The following is a 24,112-nucleotide window of genomic DNA, read 5'->3' as shown; positions in this document are numbered from 1 at the left end:
CTGGGATGGTCCAACACGAAGTCTCTCCTTACAGAAGAATTCACTGCATTTTCTCTGCTTTATTGGAGGAAATTGCAGTACATTCAGGGGGATTACTGTAACTTTTTTAAGTTTGTTGGGGGGCAATTAAATCAACACAGTCCATTCCACTGAAGGGAAAATTCACTTTCTGGGCTTTCAACACTGTGTCTGTTTTCCTCTTTCAATATATTGTAAACACACAGATAATGGATTCCTGAAGCAGTGATCCTGAAAATGATAAAATCTGCCTTCTTTAGAACGCTAACCTCACCAGCAAAGAAAGAAAAAAGAAAGAGGTGTGATAAGGATTTTTGTACCTCATTCTTCTAAAAGCAAGTATCACAGCCTAAGATTTGACAGATACCCAAGATAGTGCATTCCCTCTTGTGTTCGCAAGGTCAAAGCTTGGATTTTCCATGCCTTGCCTGAGGAATGTCTGTGTTCCCAGCGTTTAAGACGCTGTGTGCTAGTCTGAAGCTATCTAGAATGTTTTGGTAAGAAGGATTAGATCACAGGCTGTGAAAGAGAAACAATGTTGATGTCTACTTCACTCATAGGCTTGCTGAGATGTATAAGAGCAAGAATACAAACATAGAAAAAGGAGTTACTCTTTGTCCAGGCTGTGGGCTGCATTTCTCTCTAACCTCACCTTCCATCTCTCTGATTAATCCACTTGCTTCCTAACCCCCTGGCCGACCCTCCATTCTTTCTTGGGGCACAAGGCAACGTCTGGGGTAAGGTAGGGGAGAGGGAGAAGGTGGAAGGACGGTTGGGAACCCCTCCTGGGAGTATTACCTTTTACCTTGTATATTTCTGTATATAACTGTATATATTGCAAATATCTGCTTGTATATTCTGCTAAGCTGTAAATACAAGCTGCATTCAAATTTCCAGAGCTCGCTGAGACTAGTCTACGTGATTTCCAAAGTGTGTGGGGGGGAAGAGGGGTGGGTAACACCTAAATCATCACATGCTGTCATTTTACTTTAGTGTATCCAGTAAGCAGCCACTATTGTAAGCTAGTTTACAAGATAAACAAAGTACTATGAATAAAATATATTTTCTCTTCCCTCCTTAAGCCAGCAAATAGGAAAATTCTTTGCCCTAACCAGGCTCTTCCTCCCTTTCTGGCAGGAATCACAGGACCACACTTGTGGCACAGACCAGAGTAAAATAAGAAACACGCACAGAAGGGATGAACTTCACTGTACTCAGGCTGCTCCAGGATTATTTACTGAGTCACATGGATGCAGAGGAGGAGGTTTGGTTTTGGTTAAGAATCCTTTTTCATTTTGAAACTGCTATGCTAGAGTTCATTCATCACTGGGCCATGCCTTACACCGAGAATCAGCAGGCTATGTTTGAGGCAGAACACGATCCTCCTCTTCTGCCCTGCTAATAATTTGGGTTTCCAGTACAGGTCAGAGGCCTACCTTATCCTTCACAGGACCATTTCCCAACAGAAATTTCCCAACTCTGTGTTTTCTCACACAGAGTGAATTTAATGGAAAGCATTAGACATTCTCCCTGTCTGAAAGTCGACTGATACGAAATTAAGAAAATTTTGAGTGCTTAACTGTATGAAAGATTTCCTGGAGATCTTCTACACCATGAGCAAACTGACTGATTTGGAAATTACACAACTGTCCTTCATTTAAAGAAGTTAAGCCACCCACTGTTACAGGAGGTACATGGGGAGTCAGAAAAAGCTCTCCTACTGCAAATGACACCCAAACAAAGTCAGGATTTTATGATTAATTTCCAAAAGTACAACCATATTTTATTTAAAGATAAAATAAATAGGAAGACTACTTCCTCACTCTCCCTGCTTTATTGTTCTCAGAAGCTTGGTCTTGTTTAGTCCTGATACCTAATGCTGAGTCTGAGGTTGGACATGGATCTTAACACTGTGTAAGTCTGAAGACACCTTCAGAGAGATAAAAGCTGCATGTTAACTCTAAAAAAACACAAAGCCTTTTCCTACAGCACCACTTTTGGCCTCTCTCATTACCACTTTAATGCAATGAGAACAAGCCCAGATTAATATGTTCATGGGGATCATAACATAGCAACACCAAAAAAAAAAAACCAACCAACCCAACCAAACCCAACTATGCACAGGCTTACCTTGTAACTGCTTGAATCTTCCTTCTAACTGGTTATAGTTATACGGCACCTGAGCTGCATATCCTGGGGACAACGGCCCAGGCATACTGGTTGATTTTTGTAATTCCATTTACAGGTAACACAGGGATATGATGAACTGCAGCATAAAGGAACCACAGGTTTCTCCACCATACATCCACGTAAATCCCAGCTTCCTCAGTAGTTTGGCTTCAGTCCCCAGAGAAAATGCTCTCACTGAGCCCTAAGCAAATAACAGCTTCGGTTCAAAATCCAGCACTGCGGGTTGGCGGTGAGTTGTCTGCAGCGGGTTCAAACTTAAAGCACCACGAGGTTTTTTTCCCTGCTCTACTACCGGCAACTCTCATGCGCTCCAACCTGGTTTCAAATGCTTGCCTGGCTCTGGTGAAACGGAATCAGATAAAAAAGCCAGCCGGCGATCAGTCCAAAGCTAAAGCATGGGACCACGCGCTGCCGTCCTTGCCAGCACTTCCAGGAGCCGTACACACCTCAGACCTTTCTGCCGGTTTGTAATATAATCAGCAGCCGCCTGGGCGCGGGCTGATGTCACTTGATTACCATACAGCGCCGTGGAGGAAACCAAGGCTGTACCAAGGGCGAAGGGGAGGTGGAGCAGGGGAAGAGCAGGGCAGCTCATACAAAGCTGCAGAGTTCTTCCGCTGGGTGCAGCCCACGTTGCCCTGGGCCTCAGGGGACACGGTGGCAGCAGGGTCCCAGCCCTCCGCTCCCAATGTGCCGCCGTGGCCGCAAAGGACAGTGGTATCTTCCTGAGCAAAGCTGATGGAATTACAATCTTTTGTTAAGAGCCTCATGTAACGGAAAAGTCTCAGATTACTATCAGATGAAAAGGAGGGCACTTTTCTTTATTTATCTGCAAGGCAGTTCACTTGAAAAAGTAACACACGCACACAGAAGCTCTCATTCAGTGTTTAGCAACGGCCGCGGAAAGATGTACGCTCCAGCACACTGGGAACAAACGAAGGCTTTGTGGAAAGGTTCGTTAAACAGCCGATTCCTGTCGCTTCAGCTTATGTTACTTGTCGATATTGAGGATTTTGACATCTTCTGTGTAACGTGGCTCCTCGCCCATTTATCAGCGCGCTGGGTATTACTGGAAGATTAATGGTTGTCTGGGCTATGCACTGGAGGTCTGCAACATAAATAAGGATGCCTTGCCTCTGATTGGCACCTTAATACCCTGCTGTAAGACAAATATGCACAGCAGCAGCAGGGCTAGGGACGAGAAGTAGTCCGTTTCTGCAGATGGTATTAGGCAGAGGATGTCAGTTTTTCCTCAGGGACAAGAGCTTCTAGCCCTCATGAATCAGTGAAATCAAAAAGGTCAATTCCATATGCATATTCTCAGTATATAATAGTCACTTAATTTTTAAAGCTGCAGATAATGTTCACAAAAATACTTTCTCTTTTTTTCTTCTCTTGCATTTTCAAATTCCTTTCCAGTGGAATCCGTGTTCTCTTCTCCTCCCACTCTGTACCCTCATTAAACATTTCAAAATGTTGCCTTTGTTTTGTTACTGTTGTTTCACAAGTTTTTAGTCCTATAGTAATTTCTGTGAGGGCAGTTTCTGTGGGAGAAGCTCAGTCCACTCCCACTGACTTGCTGCAGCCCTATCTCCCGCAGGCATAAGTGGAAATTCAGCCAGCCACTACCAACAAACCAAAGCAAGAAGTCCAACCACAAACGGTGCTGATTTAGGAAGAAGTGATGCAAGCCAACACTTCTCATCTGAAGTTGGGGCTTCCAAAAACATTCGGACTGCTCAAAATGCCTGGCATATTGCTCCCAAAGTCATAAAATAAAGCCATAAATATTTTAAGTGTAACTACAGTGTTTTACTTAAAACAACAATGTAGTCCTAGTCCAGAGTTCCTTACTATATTGACACAGATGGACTTTTACCATTATATTTCAGTGAACCTTTTTCTATCAATATAGCTGTATTTACATAACATTTATAGTACTATAGAAGATGTCAAGTAGAACCTAAAACATTTGTGACAGTTGGCCTTCAATCCTTTTAACACTTGGCCACAAAAGACTATTCAGCTGCCCAAGACGTATTTTACAGCGCCAGGTTAAAAAGTGGTTGTCCACAGGGGCAGCTAAAATGCTGCTGTACAGGGGAGCAAGGTACTGCAGGCTTGTGTTTTAAAAGCATGTTTGTGAGCTAAATAGAGGATCCAAGGAAGCACCTGCACTTGTCACAGCAGCAGCCAGGATGCTGCTTTCCCAAGAACAATGCGCTGATGTGGCACAGTGAGTCCCCATTCCTGCTAAACCTTTCCCTGATGGTCAGTTGTCTCTCCAGAACACAGCAGGGACCTAAGTATAACAGTCGTGGCCATGAGATTTCCAGGCTGGGGTGGAAGGGAAGAAGTGCAACACAAAAATACAAAAAAGCTCCCAAGTTTACAGGGAAGACCTTGGTAAGCTGAGCCATTAATATACAAATGTAAACTCCTCCAGCCCTTAGGAGCACATTTCACCCAGCTCACAAGTATGGGCTTATTTCCATCACTAGCTTTTTTTCCTGCAGATTTGTACCAACAGCAGCTTTTGCCTGCACTGTCTGACCTAAGTTATAATTAAACAAAGCCCTTCCCCTAGAGAGCAGGCAGGCAGCCAGGCCCCACCTGCAGGCATATCAGCTCATTACTGTCCCACCTTTAGCAAACAGGTGTTGCTGTGCAAGCTCAGAAGGCAAAACTAAAGTCCAAGTGACTGACATGAGAGCTGGAGCATTTTTAACAACGTGAAGGCCGCAAATCAGGAGCCAGGAACTTTTTTCCAGATGAAAGTTTTCCCAACACCTTTGGCAGGCAACACATTAATGTACATGGGCTCCATTAGAAATATTAAAATGCAAAGTATTACAAAAGCAAAACTTTAAAAATAATAATTTGTCTTTGATCTACATAAAAAAACAGACTGGCTTTCACCACCTCATCATAAAACATTAATTTTACATGAATTTATGCTTCAGAGTGTCCCCTGTGGGAAAACTGAATCTGCTAAAATTAAGATTCCCAAGAAATACTGAACAAAAGCTGAGGTTTGAGAGCTTTTTGGTCCTTCTCCCCTCTTTATCTTCCTATTTCTGGCCTACCAAGCAGTATTAAACATCACCTTAAAAAGAGAAAGGATTCCAGCAGGTATGGAGTAGTGCAAAATTTCACACAAGGTATAGGGAAACACTAAAGGAAAAAGGAAGAATCTGTGTCCAAACTCAGCTTACTTTGCTCAGAGTTTGAAAAAGAGACAAGAAATCCTAACACATTGTGAAATTCTGACTTCATTTTAGCTGCCACCCAGGTTGGCATTTGGGCTGAACAACAGGTCCCCAAGCAACAGATGTGACAGACTTTGTTAATGATGGTATCAGCTCCTGGGGCTGGTCCTGTTGGCCAGGTGCTGCTGACTCATCTTCCAAGGCATTACTGCAGCTTTACCGGGCCGTTGGCATACATTTTGAAGGCTTTGTTTCACGGGTTGGTGGTAATTCAGTAGAAAATGCAAAGCAAAATGGGGATCTGTCTGTGAAACACTACACCACATGTAGCAAGGCTTCTTCAAAACCGGCATCCTGCCAGGCCCCAGTTTCATCTGAGTGCCATCAATCCCAACACATTCACTTGCTGTCAACTCCACGTTAGTAAACCTGAGACCTGGTTTACTGCTGCTGTGTAGCAAATGCACTGAATCCATCACAAGGCCCTCACATGTAAAGTCCTCCTTTATACCTGGTTTCTACTAGTTTTCCCTTTAATAGACTAAACTCTCGGCAGTTAGAAAATATGTTATGGAGAGAAGTTAATGTTTTAAGGGTCATAGATAATTTTTAGAATCGTAGAATCATTCTGGTTGGAAAAGACCTTTAAAATCAACCATTTCATACTCAATTCAAGAGAGACAGGGATCTATTTGAGAGAGTCCAATGGAGGGCTACAAGGATGGTTAAGGGACTGGGTCACAGGCCTTGTGAAGAAAGGCTGAGAGACCTGGGGAGAAGACTGAGAAGGGATCTAATAGACATATATAAATATATGTGGGCTGAACGTCAAGAAGGAAGGGGAAACCTCTTCTCATTTGCGCCTTGTGATAGGACAAGGGGCAATGGATGTAACCTGCAGCACGGCAAGTTCTATCTTAACACTTTCAAGGCCTGTCTGGATGCATTCCTGTGTAACCTGTGCTAGATTACATGGTCCTGCTCTGATAAGGAGGTTGGAATCAAAGAGGTCCAGAGGTCCCTTCCAGTGCCTAACGTCTTGTGATCTAACTGTACCAACTCTGGTGCTAAACCATGTCCATGTCCCTCAGCAGCACATCTCTTGTCTTTCAAATATCTACAAGGATGGCAATTTAACCACCTCCCTGGGGAGTCTGTTCCAGTGTTTGATAGCTCTTTCAGTAAAGAATTTTCTTCTAATATCCAGCCTAAACCTCCCCTTGCAGCACTCGAGGCCATCTCCTCTTATCCTATCACTAGTTTCTAGAGAAAGGAGACCAACACCATCATTGCTACAACCTCTTTTCAGGGAGCTGTAGAGACTGAAAAGGTCTCCACTGAGCTTCCTTTTCTCCAGGCCATACATCCTCAGTTCTCTCAGCCACTCTTCAAAAGACCTGGTCCAAGTGTAACTTATAAAATCAACACAGCTTGTAATTCATCACTGATTACAGCACTGCAGGAAAATAAGGCCCAAAATGTATATTAAATTAGTACATTAGGAAGAGAGGGGTTTGTTGTGTTTTTTTTCCCTTTCTCTCTAAATTTTGATCTCCTTTCTCTCCCATAGCTGTGACAAAAATTGTGCTTGCATTCTCTGAATTGCACCTCTCCCATGGTATTTCACTGGTAATGATGGCTTGCATTATTTGTGTACTTTCAAAGAGTCAATAAAACACAAATTATTAACCACTTAACCATAATGCAACTCAGTTAACATGATCAGAGCTTTGCAAAGTTTCAGGACTAACAAGAGGTTGATTATAGTAATACTACAAATGTACATCTAGAAGCAATCACATAACTCAGAACAGAAGAGGATCTGTCTTTGCACAGTTCTGAAAACCGCTGCTGAAGCGAACAAGTTCCTTTTATGGAGGACAAAACTAGTGTTTCTATAGATCTAACTAATGTTAGATCTAGCAAAATTACCATCCAAATTCCTGATTGAACTAAACTATTTCAAAAAGAATCACCTCAGAAAAACTCAGGGAATCCTCAAAGAAAGAATAGACACAAAACCCTCTTAAGAAAATCCTGGCCAAGAATCCAGTCCATAACTCTTTCAAAGAAAGTAACTGGTAAGTGTGCAGTAGTAATATTACCCACACAGTTTTGCTAGAATTGGAATAGGTAAAAATTCTCTACCAAACCACACTATCTTCCACCAGTAAAATGAATTAATATCAGCTGGCTTTACTGGGTTAGCAATGGAGACAGTACATGCAATGGGATTGTCTCGGTGTCCAAGAGTCCACACCTTTAACATACATTCACTTAACATGTATGTGAAAAACCAAGAATGCTATGTACAGAATGTTCCTCAGGTACCATAAAACAAATGTGTGCTTTGTACTGTCGTGTTCTGAGGGAAAAACGCGACTTTACAACTCCAGGAAAGGCGACTGTCTGTCTAATGGGAAGCAGAATGCATGCCAGGCCTACAAATCGGGTTAATCATCACCCTTGCCTTTCCTCTTCACTCTTATTTGTTCTTGTAAAGTGCCTAGTTGGTGACTAACTAGAAAAAAAAATTATAAGATAAAAAAGATGATTTATTAATCTAAAATGCCACAGAAATGACATAACATTTGCTCTTCTCCTTCAAGAGGGTAAAGTTCTTACACTTCCACTCGCGCCACAGTTCTAATCATGTTTGCCATACTCAACTTCTGCTGATACGACATGCTACAACCAGAATCTCTCCCTGTATAGATCAAGAAAGGGGGTTGCTGTGGATTGTTCTAGAATGTAATAAGAAATAGGCATTTATATCATATTTGACAATTTGCCTAACATTAATCCTGAGAAGCTAGTTGTTTTCCCTCCAGTTTGTATCTAAGATGCTGGAACACAGACAGAAGCAGCCCACACACTAAGCAGAAATTAGCATGCCAACTTAATTAACTCTTCTGCAGGTATTAGTGGGAACAGAATCGTGCATCTCACAACTGTGCCATTTCCTGCAGTACTTAGTAACTGTCTCAGAAGGCGAAACAAATACAATCAGAACAAGAGATCTTTTCCTAAGTAGCATTTCCATTTCAGAAAGTATTCCAATTTTTGTCTTCACAGGGGATTTTAGATTAGCGGCAACTAACAAAGTATTTGGTCCTCCAAGTCCCTTCCAGATATATTCTGTGTGATTCATGTGGCCCTGGGAGCGCCCATGCAATCAAAAGGCAAGGAAAAGTGGCAGATGAAAAGCAAAAGACAAAGGTTTGTATTACAGAAGGGTCTATTCACATGTTTTCCTTCTGCTAGGTCCAGGCTAGCCTTCCAGCAGTTCCACACTGAGTTCCATGTAGAAGCCGGCTCCAGCCTCCACATGCACCTGTAGGCTGTAACGTCTGAGACCAAAGCAGCACAAAACCTTTGGGAATCTTATTACAAATCAGGACAGAATACCAATTTATTACCGAAACTGGGTCAGTTCCACCTGGTTTCAGGTTGCAGTTTACACAAGTGCCAGATTAACAGTAAAACTGACATAATTTTTGTAACTGTGTCCTTGCTAACTGCAACAGTGAAATGCTTGCCAGGACTTGCTGCAGAAAACAGCTACAGCAGGCACTGAAATGATGATCTGAGTTGCATTGTATTCAAGTCCAAGGAGATTCTTCTGAAATGTACTGCTGCTTCTACTCTATGAGCTCATCAAAGCAGGGACATCATCCCTGAAAAAAACAACTACATTCACAGTGTTTGTGGCCCATGAAATGTTCACTTTTTGACTTAGATGAAAACCCTTTAAAAATCTCTTTAAACTAAGCATGATGCACAGGAATGCATTAATATATTTCTTCCTGTGAAATTTTGTCATGAAAACATTTCCTGGTTTTAATTCAGAAAATTCTTTTTTATAGGTTTTAATGTGCCTTTTTTTTTTAATTGGAATTCTTTTCATTGCCTCTCCCCTCTTTACTCCCCTATCTCAACTGCATCTCTGTTTATATGTAGGAGAGAGATTCCCAATCTTTTTTTTTCTGTTCTTCCTTTTGCAGGGTTTTATCTTTTTTCCGATTTGACCATGCGCACAGAAGACGCAGTGTTGCTACACCATAATCACTCAGGCATGAAGATTCAATCTTCTGCTACTTCTGAACAAAATGGAAATTGGGTGAAAGCAACAGGCAGAAAGGCAGAACATGCTGATCCTTTACAAATCTCCATAAGCCAAAGCATGTATTTCTACTGTTTCTCTTGCTTTGCAGAGCTAGAACAGAAAACATATATACTAGCAAATACAGCCCAATTGTGACCACTCACATTCACATGTGGCTACTTTAAGGGTGAGGAAAAGAAATTACTTCTTCATCATGTCAGTTCAAAAACTGGAGGAGCTAAATTAGAAGCTTCTGAAGTTAATTTGGCTCCCTGCAGAATTTTATATCTCTTGTACCCAAGTAATAAAGATCCAGGAAAGCTGAAGCAGTAAAGGTTTGTGCTGAGCCTCTTGTTCAATCTAAATGGAAGAGAACGAAAATGTCAGGAAAAAAAAATGTTGGATGAGTTGGGTCTCTTTTTGTGACTTTTGTTGTTGTTGTTTAAATACACTAGATGAAAGTTCATTCTATTTTCTAAAAGTGTTAGGAAGAATGCCAGAAACTAAAAACTGGAACTTGGAAGTGGATTTTCATTATCTTCTCTACTTGTCTGATCCTCACCCCTCTTCCGTTTCATTTTGCCTTTTCCTCATCAAGGCAACTGATCTCAGGGCAAGATGGGTTTGTATCTCTCCAGGGTATTACCTCAAGATAAGAATCAGAGCTCTGATCCCAGAGAATTATTTCATCACTAATCTTTCCCCATTAGAAGAACTCCAAGGTTAACAAAAATTAGTAAATATTTTTTAATCCTACATTGAATTCCACTTTGCAGAGTGCTCTGCTAAACATTATTTATACTTCAGGGAGTGCTTTCATGAAGTGTGCAAGCAACAAACAGAAGGAAAAAGGCAAGGCACACTGCAGATTTGACAGAATAAAATACAATACAATAACTACAGAAACATCACTAGTTAGATGCTGAAGACATGAAATGAGAGCATTCTCTTCTGCTTTTTTTTTTTTTTTTTGTGTGCAAATAATTCTTTTAAAATACAGACTCATGACTTGGTTTTGCAGTGCATCCACAGCCAAGCTCACTCCTGGTATGAGTCCTAATTTTAAAAAACAGTAATAAAATATTACCATGAAATCCTTTCCATTAAGATGTCTAAGCAAAGCATATAAAAATCAGTCTGGTTATTTCAGTGATGATTTCCATGGTCTCTCTGCATTAAATATCCCTAAAACAGCAAAGAACAGTCTCCAGGTTTCCCATGACAGGACACTACGGGTCATGTTCTCAGGTGGTGGAAATCAGCATGGTCTCACAGAATCCAACAGAGAACGCCAAGACACACCAGCTGACAATATGGCTAGCAGGTCTCCTCCTAAAGCATCAATTTCAGCATGATTTTACCAGAGCTTTACTATTGTGTCTGGCTCAGCTCTCACTAACTACACAGACAGTATTTCACAGAGAGTATTTTTCCCTTCCCTGAGCAGCTGGTGCAGCCAGAGTGTTCTACTCCACAAACTATGCCCTGCCTCTTCCTGCTTCAGCTGATACACAAGGCTGAAGATCACTCATCCCAGTATCATGGGCAGCCAAAAGCATGTTCCCTGGTGCTTTTACTCTTTCCTGATGCCATGGTGATGACTGGAAGATGAAAACTAAAACAGACAGGAGCATGCTGTGCAAGTTTGGGAGCAAAGGCACAGTTCTCACCTAAAATGAATGCAAGGAAAGAAGCACACTCTGAAAGTTAGTGCATCACCATTGTGTGTAATACCCAGGTGTGGTCAAGCAGATTTACCTGCTTGCAGGATTACCTTCACAGGTATTTCTTTGGTAATATCCTAAAAGCAGATACGTGTATGCATACATGCACATGGAGTCAGCATATATACAAGAGTTTTCCAACTTCTTCCTCTAGGTATAGATGGCTTTCTAATCACTTCTTAACCACAGTACAGAATTATCTTGCACCTTATTTTGCTAAATTACTCTAATTTTACTAAATTGCTCTAAAAGCACAGAGTCAGCTCTTTGTGAATTAGGACTGAAGTTCTCCACAAGAAGCCTCGAGAAGCAGATATTGTACCTGTATTCCAGTCTTGAAGCTTAATGAACAGGAATTCAAAGATCTAGAGGTGGAACAGTACAGATTCATTTGGTGAGAAGATGCTGGGCTTTCCCATCTACATGTCCATCTGGGTATTTACTAGTCTTGAAAGAATTTGAGACATAAAACGACTGCAACCATCAGACTTTCCAGAGTAGAACTGCCAGTAACTTCTCCTACCCTGCTCAATTCCCAAACCTATTTTTACATCCTGCCTGATCAGCATGTGCCAGATTACAGTTATTCACCAGGATGCAATCACATGCAGCACTGCTACCAAATAATCACAAATACTGTCTCTGAAGCAGACAAGAATGCATGATTCCAAAAACCTCCTAAGTTACACTGAGTAGTACTCTTTCTCAGAAGCTTGGTTCTATGCTCAGGAAGCTACATTGGACCATGGATCTGGTATAAGATTACAAATAATCTGATTTACATCTCCATGTAATTTGCACACTACTTGTTTGATTCTAAAGAAAGCAAACATAAAACTGCATCACTGATACCAAAAGTCATCTTACTACATCAATGAGACACAAATGTCCTCTGTACCAAATTAAATTTCTGAAAGGCTGTCACTGAATACAAATTGTTCACACTTAAAGTTATTGTACATATCATAGACATACAGTGACACTTGTGTTTGGGTCACTCTAGTGATGATCTTTAAAAATAAAAATGCTAGGAGCAAAGTATTATTTATTGTCTGCTTTCTCCTCCTTATTTTATATACACTTCTCCACCAGTTACCTTAAAAGCAAACACATAAAGGAGCAGTGACAGATAGGCTAAGTCTCTTCTTGTTTTCTGGTAAGAGCAGACTGTTTATCAGCAGTCACAGCCAATACAGTCAGCAGGTGACACATTTAAGTACAGCAGCTTCTCTGCTGCCATGGTCTTTCCCTTGATGGCTGCCTGACACAGAACAAGCAAAATGATACTCCTGCTTTTAACATTAACTTCCAACAGATTCTGGTAATGTATTGCAAGCCTAGAAACTACAACTAACTGTTTCATCAGTAAAATCCAGAGAGAAAGCACTGGGTGATGTTGATGTTTGGAAAAACTTTCACTGAAATAATTCCATCATCTTATATTTGAGCAAAGTAATATTTTTTTTTAACTAAGCCTTTTCATGCCCATCTGAGAAAGTCTGCAAAGGCCTCTCGCTGGTAAACAAATCCACAGAATAATAACCAGAACTGTCAGACCAGTGTTGAGAAGATGCATCTGCAGGTTCACTGCTCTAAGGTTTTTCTTTCTGTTTAGTGTCAAGTGATTCCTTCATAGAATCATGGACTCATAGAATGTCAGGGGCTGGAAGGGACCTCGAAAGATCATCTAGTCCACCCCCCCTGCCAGAGCAGGATCATCTCTACCAGATCATACACCCTTCAAACCTGATTTACAAGCATCAACGTACTGTTGAGTTCTCTTTCCTTAATTACTTGTTATTACTAAAATTAGGGCACTGGTGCTCCAAGCCCTAGATAGCTCAGGTAAGGGATATTCATGAAATTACAGAATCAACCAGGTTGGAAGAGACCCCCAAAATCATCTAGTCCAACCTATCACCCAGCCCTGTCCAATTAACTAGACCATGGCACTAAGTGCCTCATCCAGTCTTTTCTTCAACACCTCCAAGGATGCTGACTCCACTACCTCCCTGGGCAGCCCATTCCAATGGCAAATCACTCTCTATGTCAACAACCTCCTCCTAACATCCAGCCTAGACCTCCCCTGGCACAACTCGAGACTGTGTCCCCTTGTTCTGTTGCTGGTTGCCTGGGAGAAGAGACCAACCCCCACCTGGCTACAACCTCCCTTCAGGTAGTTGTAGACAGCAATGAGGTCACCCCTGAGCCTCCTCTTCCTCAGGCTGAACAACCCCAGCTCCCTCAGCCTCTCCTCATAGGGTTTGTGTTCCAGGCCCCTCACCAGCTTTGTCACCCTTCTCTCGACACATTCCAGCACCTCAACATCTCTCTTGAATTGAGGGGCCCAGAACTGGACACAGTACTCAAGGCGTGGCCCAACCAGTGTTGAGTACAGGGGAAGAATAACCTCCCTTGTCCTACTGGACACACTGTTCCTGATCCAGGCCAGGATGCCATTGGCTCTCTTGGCCACCTGGGCACAGTGCTGGCTCATCTTCAGCCTACTATCTATCTAACAGTACCCCTAGGTCCCTTTCTTCCTGGCTGCTCTCCGGCCACTCTGTCCCCAGCCTCTAGTGTTGCTTGGGGTTGTTGTGGCCAAAGTGCAGAACCCTGCACTTGGCCTTGTTAAATCTCATCCCATTGGCCTCTACCCACTCATCCAGCCTGTCAAGGTCTTTCTGCAGGGCTCTCCTATCCTCCAACAGATCTGCACACGCTCCTAGCTGGTGTCATCTGCAAACTTACTGATGATGGACTCAATCCCCTGGTCCAGATCATCAATAAAGATGTTGAACAGGACTGGGCCCAGGATTGATCCTTGGGGAACACCACTAGTGACTGGCTGCCAACTGGATGTGGCACCATTCACCACCACTCTCTGGGCCCTGTCCTGCAGCCAGTTCTTGACCCATATCAGAGTGAATCTGCCCAAGCCATGAGCTGCCAGCTTTGCCAGACATCTCTCTCAGCACGTTCTTTCAAAGTCAAAGATTTATGTTGGGTTTTTTTGTTTGTTTTGGTTGAATTTCATCTAAAACCTGAAACTTCATTCTTACTCTACAGATTTTGTCTGTTTACAGTGTATATCCAGTGCAAAGCAGTAGAAACTTGCTACCTATGAGAGATGTGTTAGGTAGTAGGGACAAGCACGTGCATTATATTTGAAGAGGACTACAAGTGGGATCTTTATTCCTGTTTTTCTTCGAGTTTTGGTTCCTATGGGGGTTTTTTGTTGTTTTGTGTGTGTGTGGTTTTGGTTTGGTTTGAGTTTTCTGACTTTAGAACTGGAGCTGTAAGGCATTAGCTTGAATATCAGGGCCAAAAGCACAAAACTAGCCCCACATACAGTATCTTGCACTTTCCCACTGCAAGTTTTCTCTTTTTTTTAATCTTTAAGAAACAGGTATTTCATTATATTAAAAACTTTTCAATAGCATAACTTCAGTAACAATTCAAACGATTTTCCCCTTTTGCTTCTGGGAAAATTTAAGAGCCTAGTTTCTCTTTGTGCAACAGGGGCAAACGCAGCACAACAAACGCAATCTCCGTACCTATGTTTCCCTGTAAGGTTCATGAACATTGTGACACACTGCACTAGCAGGTATTCTGCCCTGTGCACAGTCATTTGGGTGGAGCTGGAAAAGGAATGCACAGCTTCACCTGTCCTGAGCTAAGAAGATATGCCTCTGTTATTTCACAAACTCTTTTTGATTCATATGCCAGTCAGCTGAGTCACAGACCTTCTGGTCACTTGGACGAACCCTGTAAACCCAGAGGACAAAAGGGCAAAATACAAATGAGCATAAAAGCAAGTAACTTTAGCCAAGTGTTTTTTAATATTGTATTAGCTCACTGAAGAAGTGGAAAGTTTTGGAGGTGACCACTGTCACACTGCCTGAAAACAGCGTCTAAGACAGTGAGCATGGTACACCTGAATGCCACAGTCACAGACTGAGAAAAATTGTGCTGAACAACTGAACTGCTTCTTAAGGCTTAAGAGCTGGGTGCACCAAGGCGCTGCACAGCAAATCTTGTTAGCTAATGGTCCCTGATAGACGAAATCTAACACTTGAGGATTTGTGAATGAAGAATTTTGCGAAAACATGATATCTTTCTGGCTTCTACAGAGCAGGTAGAATTACCTGGTCTTCCATTAAGTCCTTCCAAAGAACCACAGAGAACAAGGACAGGTGAAAGCTGATTTCCTACCGTAGGGTATCTTACTTTACGAAGGAGGGATACAGTTACTTTTTTCTTGTATCAGTTGCAGAGTGAGTTAGCTCAACATGAATGGCAACCAATCTGGTTCCATATCCCTTCAAATCTGGATTCTGATTGAAAGTTGAGTTCCCAGATGCTCTATTTGTATTTAGCTGAAACAATTCTTCCCGTTTTTCCTTGCGTGGTGTGCAGAGCACTTTAATAATACCAGTTTATCTGATGCTGTGCTGACAGTAGTGCTCTTCCACTATTATTAGATCATACCTGCTTTAACTGAGCTTTTCTCCAATACACTCTTCAGATCACTGATTGTTCTGACCACCATTTGCTGCTTTGCTCTTTAAATATTTCAACATTCTCATGGAATGTAGGCCCATTATGATGCTTTCTAAAAGATAATATTAGACTCTGTCCACAGAACTTACTTTCTGCCTACTCATTCTCTACCTTTCTTTACCTTAAATGAAGTAAGTTTCATTTAAATTACAGTAAACTAGAATCAACACAAGATGGAAGTTTCACAAGAGACGCACTTTAGAATGTATTTAGTGTGGACAGAGGATGCTTGCACCAACAGAAAGATTCATGGTGAATATATACCTATTAGGCAGTGCAAAATATCTATGGTTGTTCTATACTTCAACACAAGAGCTTGCATCTTACAGACAGGGAATAAAGATCTGGTGTCTAGTCTCCTTTGAAACCCCTCATATTAGCACAAGGAGGTAATGACACTGTTGTCAGAGGGTGGCCAGTCTTGGAGGTGTGGGAATACACTCATGCCTGCCAAGAGCCAGCACCCACCTAAGACAGACTTGAGTGTTATTCAGTAAATCTATGCTCTGGAGATGATGCACAACTAATTCTATCCCAGAACATGATAAGATTCACCCAGAAGAAAGCGCAATAAACAGTCAAATTCATGGGGTTTAGAGCACAGAAGAGCCTCCTGACATCACTCACTGTGGCTTTGCGAGCACTATCAGACACAGGCTTTCACACAGCAATTACCAATTCTGATGCTGCAATGAGCAGCTGAATTAGAGCACACCTTTCCAGAAACAGCCTCTCTCAATTTAGAGAGCATGATGACAGATTACTGCTATCCCAGCTCCAGGCTGCAGCTGTTAAAAACCTGGAAATGCTGTTCTAGGGAGATGCAAGGGACGATTACTCACCAGGCAACATATCCAAAAATATACATTGAAAGGTGCCAGCAGTGCCATGGCTCAGCCTTCAACTGCAAGCTTTGATTCACAATACCAGCCTCTCTGTTCCTCTCTCCCTGCATCACAATCAGGCTTTCAAGCAGTGCTGTAGCAGATAAGCCATGTTTTTACAGTACCCAGCGTTCTCAACACTAGCAGTAGAGAATTACAGGTATGAAATGTATTGAATTTAAAAACCTGTATGAGTAATCCTTATTAAGGAAAAAAACAAACACATAGTACTCTGGGAAAAATGCTTAAGTACACCTCTGAACTGAACCTTCAGCAACATTACTTGCTTTGACTTTTGTATTTGGTTTAGGCTATCTAAATAATTCAAGTCTTTTCCTTACATTACTTCTCCTTGAAATAAGAGTTTCATGTTTATTATTCATTACTCAGGTGGGGAGCTCTGCTTGCCATAAAAGTAAGTGGAACAACCAGCTGCAGTAAAGGCTACATCTGGGACTCAAATGTGGCTAATGAGCTTTGTCCTAAAAGCACTTCCCACCCAAGGAGTGTAATACAGCTACAACTACTAATGTGGTAGGAGCAAAATACAGTTTCTTTCTCAAGCAAGTTCAAACTATGAAAAAAAAGTCAAGGGTCTCCTCTTCTACCACCAATCTATCACCACAGGCATCAGTCCAGCTAATCAGTTTCTGATCCCCCTCAGCACAGCTGTGTTGCAGGTTGAGCATTTAACCTGTAACTTCAAATGTACACCATGACAAGAACTGCTGTAGTTAGGAATCTTCTAACAATGATGAAATTTAGGCATATCCTTCCTGCAAGCAGCTCCATTAAGTCAATACCATTACTATTTGCATTAGAGTTACATGATCTCCTCTCAGCCCACCTGCGTGAACTACTTTATTCCTCTGTTGCACAGCTCCAAACCTGATCCTGCCCCACGCCTTACACGTGAGGGTGTTCTGCATCTAATGCTCACCCACAGCCAGCATAAAGAGGAGAAAGGTCATCCTGCAAGTCCAGAGTCAGTCTAATTGGAATCACAAATGAAACAGATGACTCCTGTCTCACTATGGTTAATAAAATTGCTTCAACATGTTATAAAGTGTTGGCTTTGTGTTTAGTCCTTGTAACTAAAATTTCACTAGCAAAAAGCTCAGTATATTTCAAGCCATTTTCATGCTTATAGTGTGTCCCACGGTACTGAGGCATTTTGTTTGCAGGTCAGGAATGTGGGCATGCTACCATAAGTCAGGAAATCATTTACAGAACACATAAAAATTACTTTGTGGGGCAATGCCTCAGAGGTGAGAGGACATGACATAATCTCCCTTCTGCATAAACAAATTTGGTTAATGTACAGCCTTTAACACACAATAATCAAATGTTTTAAAGAAAAAAGAGACCAAATCAAATTTCATTTGTTTGCTGATGAGAGTGTAACTCGGCAAAAGACAGCACATAGAATCACAGAATTAACCAGCTTGGAAAAGATCTTTGTGATCATCAAGTCCAACCTATTACCTAACACCATCTAATCAACTAAGCCATGGCAACCAAGTGCCATAGCCAGTCTCTTTTTAAAAAACACTTCCAGGGACACTGACACCACCACTTCCCTGGGCAGCCCATTCCAATGGCAAATTAACTTTTTTTGTGAAGAATTTTTTTCCTTACATCCAGCCTAATCTTCCCCTGGTGCAAACTGAGACTGTGTTCCCTCATTCTGTCGCTGGTTGCCTGGGAGAAGAGACTGACTCTCACCTGGCTACAGTCTCCTTTCAGGTAGTAGTAGAGAGCAATAAGGTCTCTCCTGAGCCTTCTCTTCTCCAGGCTAAATACCTCCAGCCTCCTCAGCTGCTCCTCACGAGGCTTTTGCTTCAGCCCCCTCACCAGCTTTGATGCCCTTCTCTGGACACATTCGGCCATGTTTTCAAAGCTCTGCTTCTTCATGAAAATGTGTAGTGTCAGCATTATTTACTAAATGATAACTAACTCCATCTACCATATTCCTCCATTTCAGGACAGGTAAGATGTTCTAAACATTTCTAAATGCAGATATTTTGAATCAGAATTTTGTTATCCTTCTGATACTCCCCCCTCCCCCCCCAGATCTGGAAACCATATCACTGTCAATCACAGAATCCAAACCAAAATAATTTCCAAGGCAAAATAGTATCTGATGAGACAAATGAGGTGAGAGACTCAGTACAACCTAAATTAAAAAATATAAATACACAGATAGAGTCTCTGCTGTCCTGCACTTACACTGAAGAAGTCTTCATAATAAATCTGAATAGGTGTTTGCAGAAGTCATGTATGAGTATATTCTGCAAAACAACGTAGTATTATCATGTTTCATTGATGTCAATGCATGAAACAATGTCAAAAATTGTTCAGTCAGACTTGACCTGTGTAAAATTTTGGCTCCAGTTTACAGACCAGGTGCAGGCACTGAAGAGGGACATTGTCTCATTACTATCGTATAGAATCATATCATAGAATCAGCCAGGTTGGAAGAGACCTCCAAGATCATCCTGTCCAACCTAGCACCCAGCCCTAGCCAGTCAACTAGACCATGGCACTAAGTGCCTCATCCAGTCTTTTCTTCAACACCTCCAGGGACAGTGACTCCACCACCTCCCTGGGCAGCCCATTCCAATGCCAATCACTCTCTCTGTGAAGAATCTCCTCCTAACATCCAGCCTATACTTCCCCCAGCACAGCTTGAGACTGTGTCCCCTTGTTCTGTTGCTGGTTGTCTGGGAGAAGTATATGTATATGTAGAGGTATATGTATATGTAGAGTATCAGAGCTTTGCTCATGTGATGAGTGCTTACCAGCTAGGGCCTTGATGCGGGATCGTTCAAACAGTCGAGCAGAACTGTTTTCATTGTCCCAGTCATCGACGTCCCAGCGGTTGTTGACATCGCTGTACTGCTGTTGGATTTCAATATTGTCATAATCTGTTGCTACTGTGGTCGTCATCCTGAGTCTTCTTAAGCTTGTCTCACCATCAGATTCTTCTTAATAACTTCTGTAAAAGAAAAAATATGTAAGAATAATTTAGGCAATGTACATGTATTGGAATAAATTGGTAAAATTTGAGCTCAAGACTTCTGCTTTCAAAAATCAATTGCTTTTACTCAAAGCCTGGGTTCAAACTCAAAAATAGGTTAGATACCAACTAGTCCTTCAGAAAGCAACTGAATGCTTCAAGTCATCTTTAAAAATTAAGTACTTCAGCGAGATTCCAAGCTAGTAGCTTTGCTGCACATTGGCCGTCATGTTCAACTCTGAACAGTGGAACATGTATGAAATGGTGCAACAAGGTACTTTCACAATTGTTATTTTCAAATGCAGCCTGTCAGCTTTATAAACCTGTGAATGTTGGCTAAAGCACGTGGAGCTGTGGAGAACTCAGCTAAGAAAAACCTGAAGCGCAAAGAAGACCTCAACACCTTTACAAACTGGTGCAGATTTTGACTGCGAAAATGCAAATACTTAAAAAGTCACACAAGCATTTGAACGCATTTAACATAGGTGTGGGAAAACACTTATTTCTTCACCTGCAAATACTGAACTGGTGTTTGAGCCTGGAAATTCGTATATGAATTAATCCAGATAAAACCAAGTAACTGATGCATTGCTTTGAACTCTCCCTAGCAACAAAATGGTAGCTCACCAATGCAAATCTTTACACCACATGAGGCTCTCCTCTTTCAGGCAGCCAGATAGTTAGCATATTCATACTGTTTTCTAATCAGAATTTGCATCTATTTATCAGGACTAAATGTAAAAGAGCTTAACACTTTCTTCTAGGGCAGGAGGAAGGAGGTTATCAACGGCTGCTAAACCAGAGGCTGTGAACCGTGCAGGAACAGCCGCAGACTTGGGAGCAGGGACTGAAGGCTCTGCCCATCACCCAGGGTTTACAGCAGCTGTGTCGCACCCTCCGCAAACTTCCGAAGTCAGTGCTCTGAGAGACCCTACAGGCTGACCCTGAGGCGCAAACACACAATTTACCTTTACAGACATGTAATTGTTCAAAAATGCAGTTAAACACTTGGGAAAGGGGCATGGCTAGACATTGAGAGAAACGGTCGTGTTACTGGAAGACCTAAGAGATTTTTAACTCAGACACTCTTCCCTTTTTGTGAATCCATCTGTTTCCTCCTGCTCTCCCTCCTGTGGGAGGGGGTGTCGTTAAACAGCCCCTGTACTGCTCAGAACAGCTGAACAGACAGGGGCTCACAGCCTGCATGCACAGAGGCCACACTTTCCACCTCAGCAGAAGCTATAGGCTCAGGCCCACCACTGAAGCTATAGGCCGCCCCAGCTGCGGCCCTTCTAGGCAGTTTCCACTCGCAGCAGCGAGACCAACAACTGCAGCAGGGGAGCAGGAGAAAATAGCTGCGTGTTTCCTACCAAACCCAACCTCATGGAGGTACCCGGCAGGGCCAAGTGGGTACCGGCCCAGGGCAGGCGCGGAACAAGGCCCCGCCAGGCCGCGCCACGGCCTTCGTCCCGCCCGAGCGCGGCCGTCTGGTGCCACCTGCTGACGCGGGGGAGCAGGGCAGGGCACGGCACAGCCTCCCCTGACAGCCCTGCGCCACCGCAGCCCTGTGAAAGGGTGATCGGAACGGCTTCAACAGGCCCACAGCCCAGAAAAACCCGCAGCTGACATCAATCCACCCCACAGGGGAAGAAAGGCGTATTTACTGTCACTGCACACACCGTTAAGAAGCATTCATTTCCAGAAGGTCCTAGAATAAAACATCAGGGTTGGTTTTCTCCTGTTCCACACCACAGATGGGAAGGTTCCTCACACGCTTACTTGCTAAACACTCCGTTCATTATGCACAGGAATGGGAAAGAGCCACACTCGAGGCTGTTATGTAAGAAGTTGTTACCAAAACCAATTCATCTTCAGAAAAGGTGGGAAGAAACCACTTTAGCTGTGGTAAGTGGAAGGACATGAGGAACACTTGCCCTGGGAAAGGTATTTAAAATGATAGCCATTTGTTGCACACACCCAGGCTGACGTTTTCCAGCAAGTCCTTCAGCTGAATTCTGCTGCTACAGACCAAAAAGAAGACAAGAAAACAAACCCAAAAACAAGCCATGGAGAAAAGATGGGGGAAAGGATTAAAGGACACTGGAAACATTTTCTGCACAGCATTCAGCAGCTGATCCTCATCCAGTATCAAGCCTAGACAAAAGCCTCCCATTGATTTCTGTACACAGGCAGAAATCAGGGTTAATTCCAATTAAATCCATGGCGTATCCATGGTATAAACAATGAGTGGAATCAGACTGTTCTACAGCATCAGTTTCAGTCCTTTCAGCTTTCTGTATTCATCAGCGCTCAATGAGGGAGAGACACCCACTGAAAAAGCAGCAGCTCAAACTATTAAAAATAAAAGCAGTGACCCTAAAAGCGAGATGCAGTGACATGCTAATTCAGTATAGATACCACAAAGATATTATTTTAGATATCACAAGTTACCAGATTTATTTCTGTAGCATCTGTGTAAAAGGTAGACATGATTGGACACAGAATACATTCAACTATAGCTTGACTTTTATCTCTTCTCTTATCCTTCCTGAGCATCACACAAGCAAAATTTATCCTAGATAAAGCTAAACTGAGCATGAAACGAGTCTATTATCTTACACCTATAGGGCTACAAAACTTGCATCTTTGTTCTGATTCTGCAGAGATATTGCAAAAAACAGCTTGCTTTTCTGGGACCAACAACATGGCTGCAGCAGAGAGAGATAGCAGACACACACTGCAAGGATAAAAATAAGCACCTTGCAGTAAAGCACTGCTGTGGTGACGTGAGCGTAACACAATTCACTCCTAGCTGAAATAGGCTGCCCTGCCTTCTTCCAAAGAAAGGCCCAGCTACGTAATGTGCAACCACAGCCTTAAGCCTGGGCTGAAAAACAATTTTTCTGCTGCAGCTCTAGTCCTGCACAACCTCCTGGAACAGGAGGGAAGATAACATGAGCTCCAGCAGAAACCTCCAGGCTCTGTGGTGTGGATGTCTCTGTCTGTCAAACAGAAACACCAGTATTATCTACAAGTGTCCAGAGTAATGGGGGGAAATGGTTCAGAATTTGTCTGGAGTTCTTCATGTGGCTGAGTTCACTATTAATGACCTTGAGTGTAATCTGTCATCCATAAAATCAGCCCTGCTTGAAGAAACCGTGTGTGTATATAACATATACATACATGTGACACTTACTTTAAAAAGCCTGAAACGTTACTTGCAGTGACTGCTCAGTACCATGGTTTTGTTTAGTCAGACCTCCACTGCTGGATCATTTCAACAAGTACTTTGTGAATACGGATTTGGGTTACGGACTGTGCAGTCAGCACAAAGCAGGAGACAGTTGCATTGTGCCCCATTAGCTTACTGCAGCACTTTGCACTCATGCGCAAAGCGCCCACTAACAGCCTTGCAAGAAATCACTATAGAATATGTGGCACCAGCAGAAAGCACAGGGACAGAAGAAAACCCGTGTTTCAGCAAACACAACCTTTGCAATTTAAACATCCTGGCTTGCCTTTAGGCTGAAATACCAATCTAATAAAGGAACAATGTTTTCTGTGGAGAGCTAAATGTAACATGAATTTCAGCAGTCAGCATGCTGAGCAGTCTTACTACAAGGGACTCCAAGCAAAACTCTTCTCAGAATTTGATAAACACAAGCATAAAGATAACAACATATTTTAGAAACAAGAGGAGGCACTACCTTTGACAAGTAAGACACAGTCTCTAAGTGGCCTTTATAGACAGCTTAAAAAGAGGAAAGAAAAAAAAAAAAACAGGCATTGGGATTTCCCAGTCCTCCCATACGTACATGCCAGCAATGTGTATGCATGGGAGATATTAGTGGGCAGTTACAGGGATAAGCAAACACATGAATGAACCAAGAAATAGAATGCCCCAGTCCCCAAAATGGGCAAAGAAGCTGAAAACATCTGTCTCAATTGACAGAACATAATTTTATTGAATTGCCTTCTGCAGTTGATACAATACTAGAAGACCTCATAAGATGGAGAAGATCAAACCATTTCAAAGTGTTCTCTAAAATGGATTACATAATCTGAGGACACGGAGAGGCAGGGGTTGGCATTGTCTTCAAAAAGAAGAAATGGCTTCAAGAAAGAATCAGCTACCAGGAAAAACATTTTCTCAGACAATTTTCAAAGGCTGTATCCAGGGGTCAGACCTTTTGTATTTACTTTCGTAAATAAACCAAATTCTGTTCTGTTTGTTTCTCAGATAATAGGAAATAAACAGTTTTGCTCAGACCATCTGAAGAATGAATTCATTTTAAAAAAATGTATTGGCTACTTTTAAATAGCAATAAGGTAAGTTTGCTAAACACGCCAAGACTATAATCTGCCATAACCACACATCTGGAATTGCTTCCTAATAGTTA

General features: G+C 42.2%; 1 protein-coding gene across 4 annotated transcripts in view; it reads right to left on the bottom strand.

Moving 5' to 3' along the window:
* Positions 1-24,112, bottom strand: part of SPTBN1 (spectrin beta, non-erythrocytic 1) — a 137,569-nt gene that overhangs the window by 77,860 nt on the left and 35,597 nt on the right. For 3 of the 4 annotated variants that reach the window (XM_064145977.1, XM_064145978.1, XM_064145979.1), the window contains exon 2: positions 19,495-19,691. In XM_064145977.1, the coding sequence (XP_064002047.1) occupies positions 19,495-19,642 (148 nt within the window). In that variant the 5' untranslated portion in view covers positions 19,643-19,691. Of the gene's footprint in view, positions 1-2,148; positions 2,273-19,494; positions 19,692-24,112 lie in introns of those variants that run through there. The other variant, XM_064145980.1, reaches the window with a different exon arrangement.

This window comes from Pogoniulus pusillus, chromosome 7 (assembly GCF_015220805.1).
Source record: "Pogoniulus pusillus isolate bPogPus1 chromosome 7, bPogPus1.pri, whole genome shotgun sequence".
Taxonomy (NCBI): domain Eukaryota; kingdom Metazoa; phylum Chordata; class Aves; order Piciformes; family Lybiidae; genus Pogoniulus; species Pogoniulus pusillus.
The sequence above is the reverse complement of the archived record's forward strand: the minus strand, read 5'-3'. Positions and strand labels throughout refer to the sequence as shown.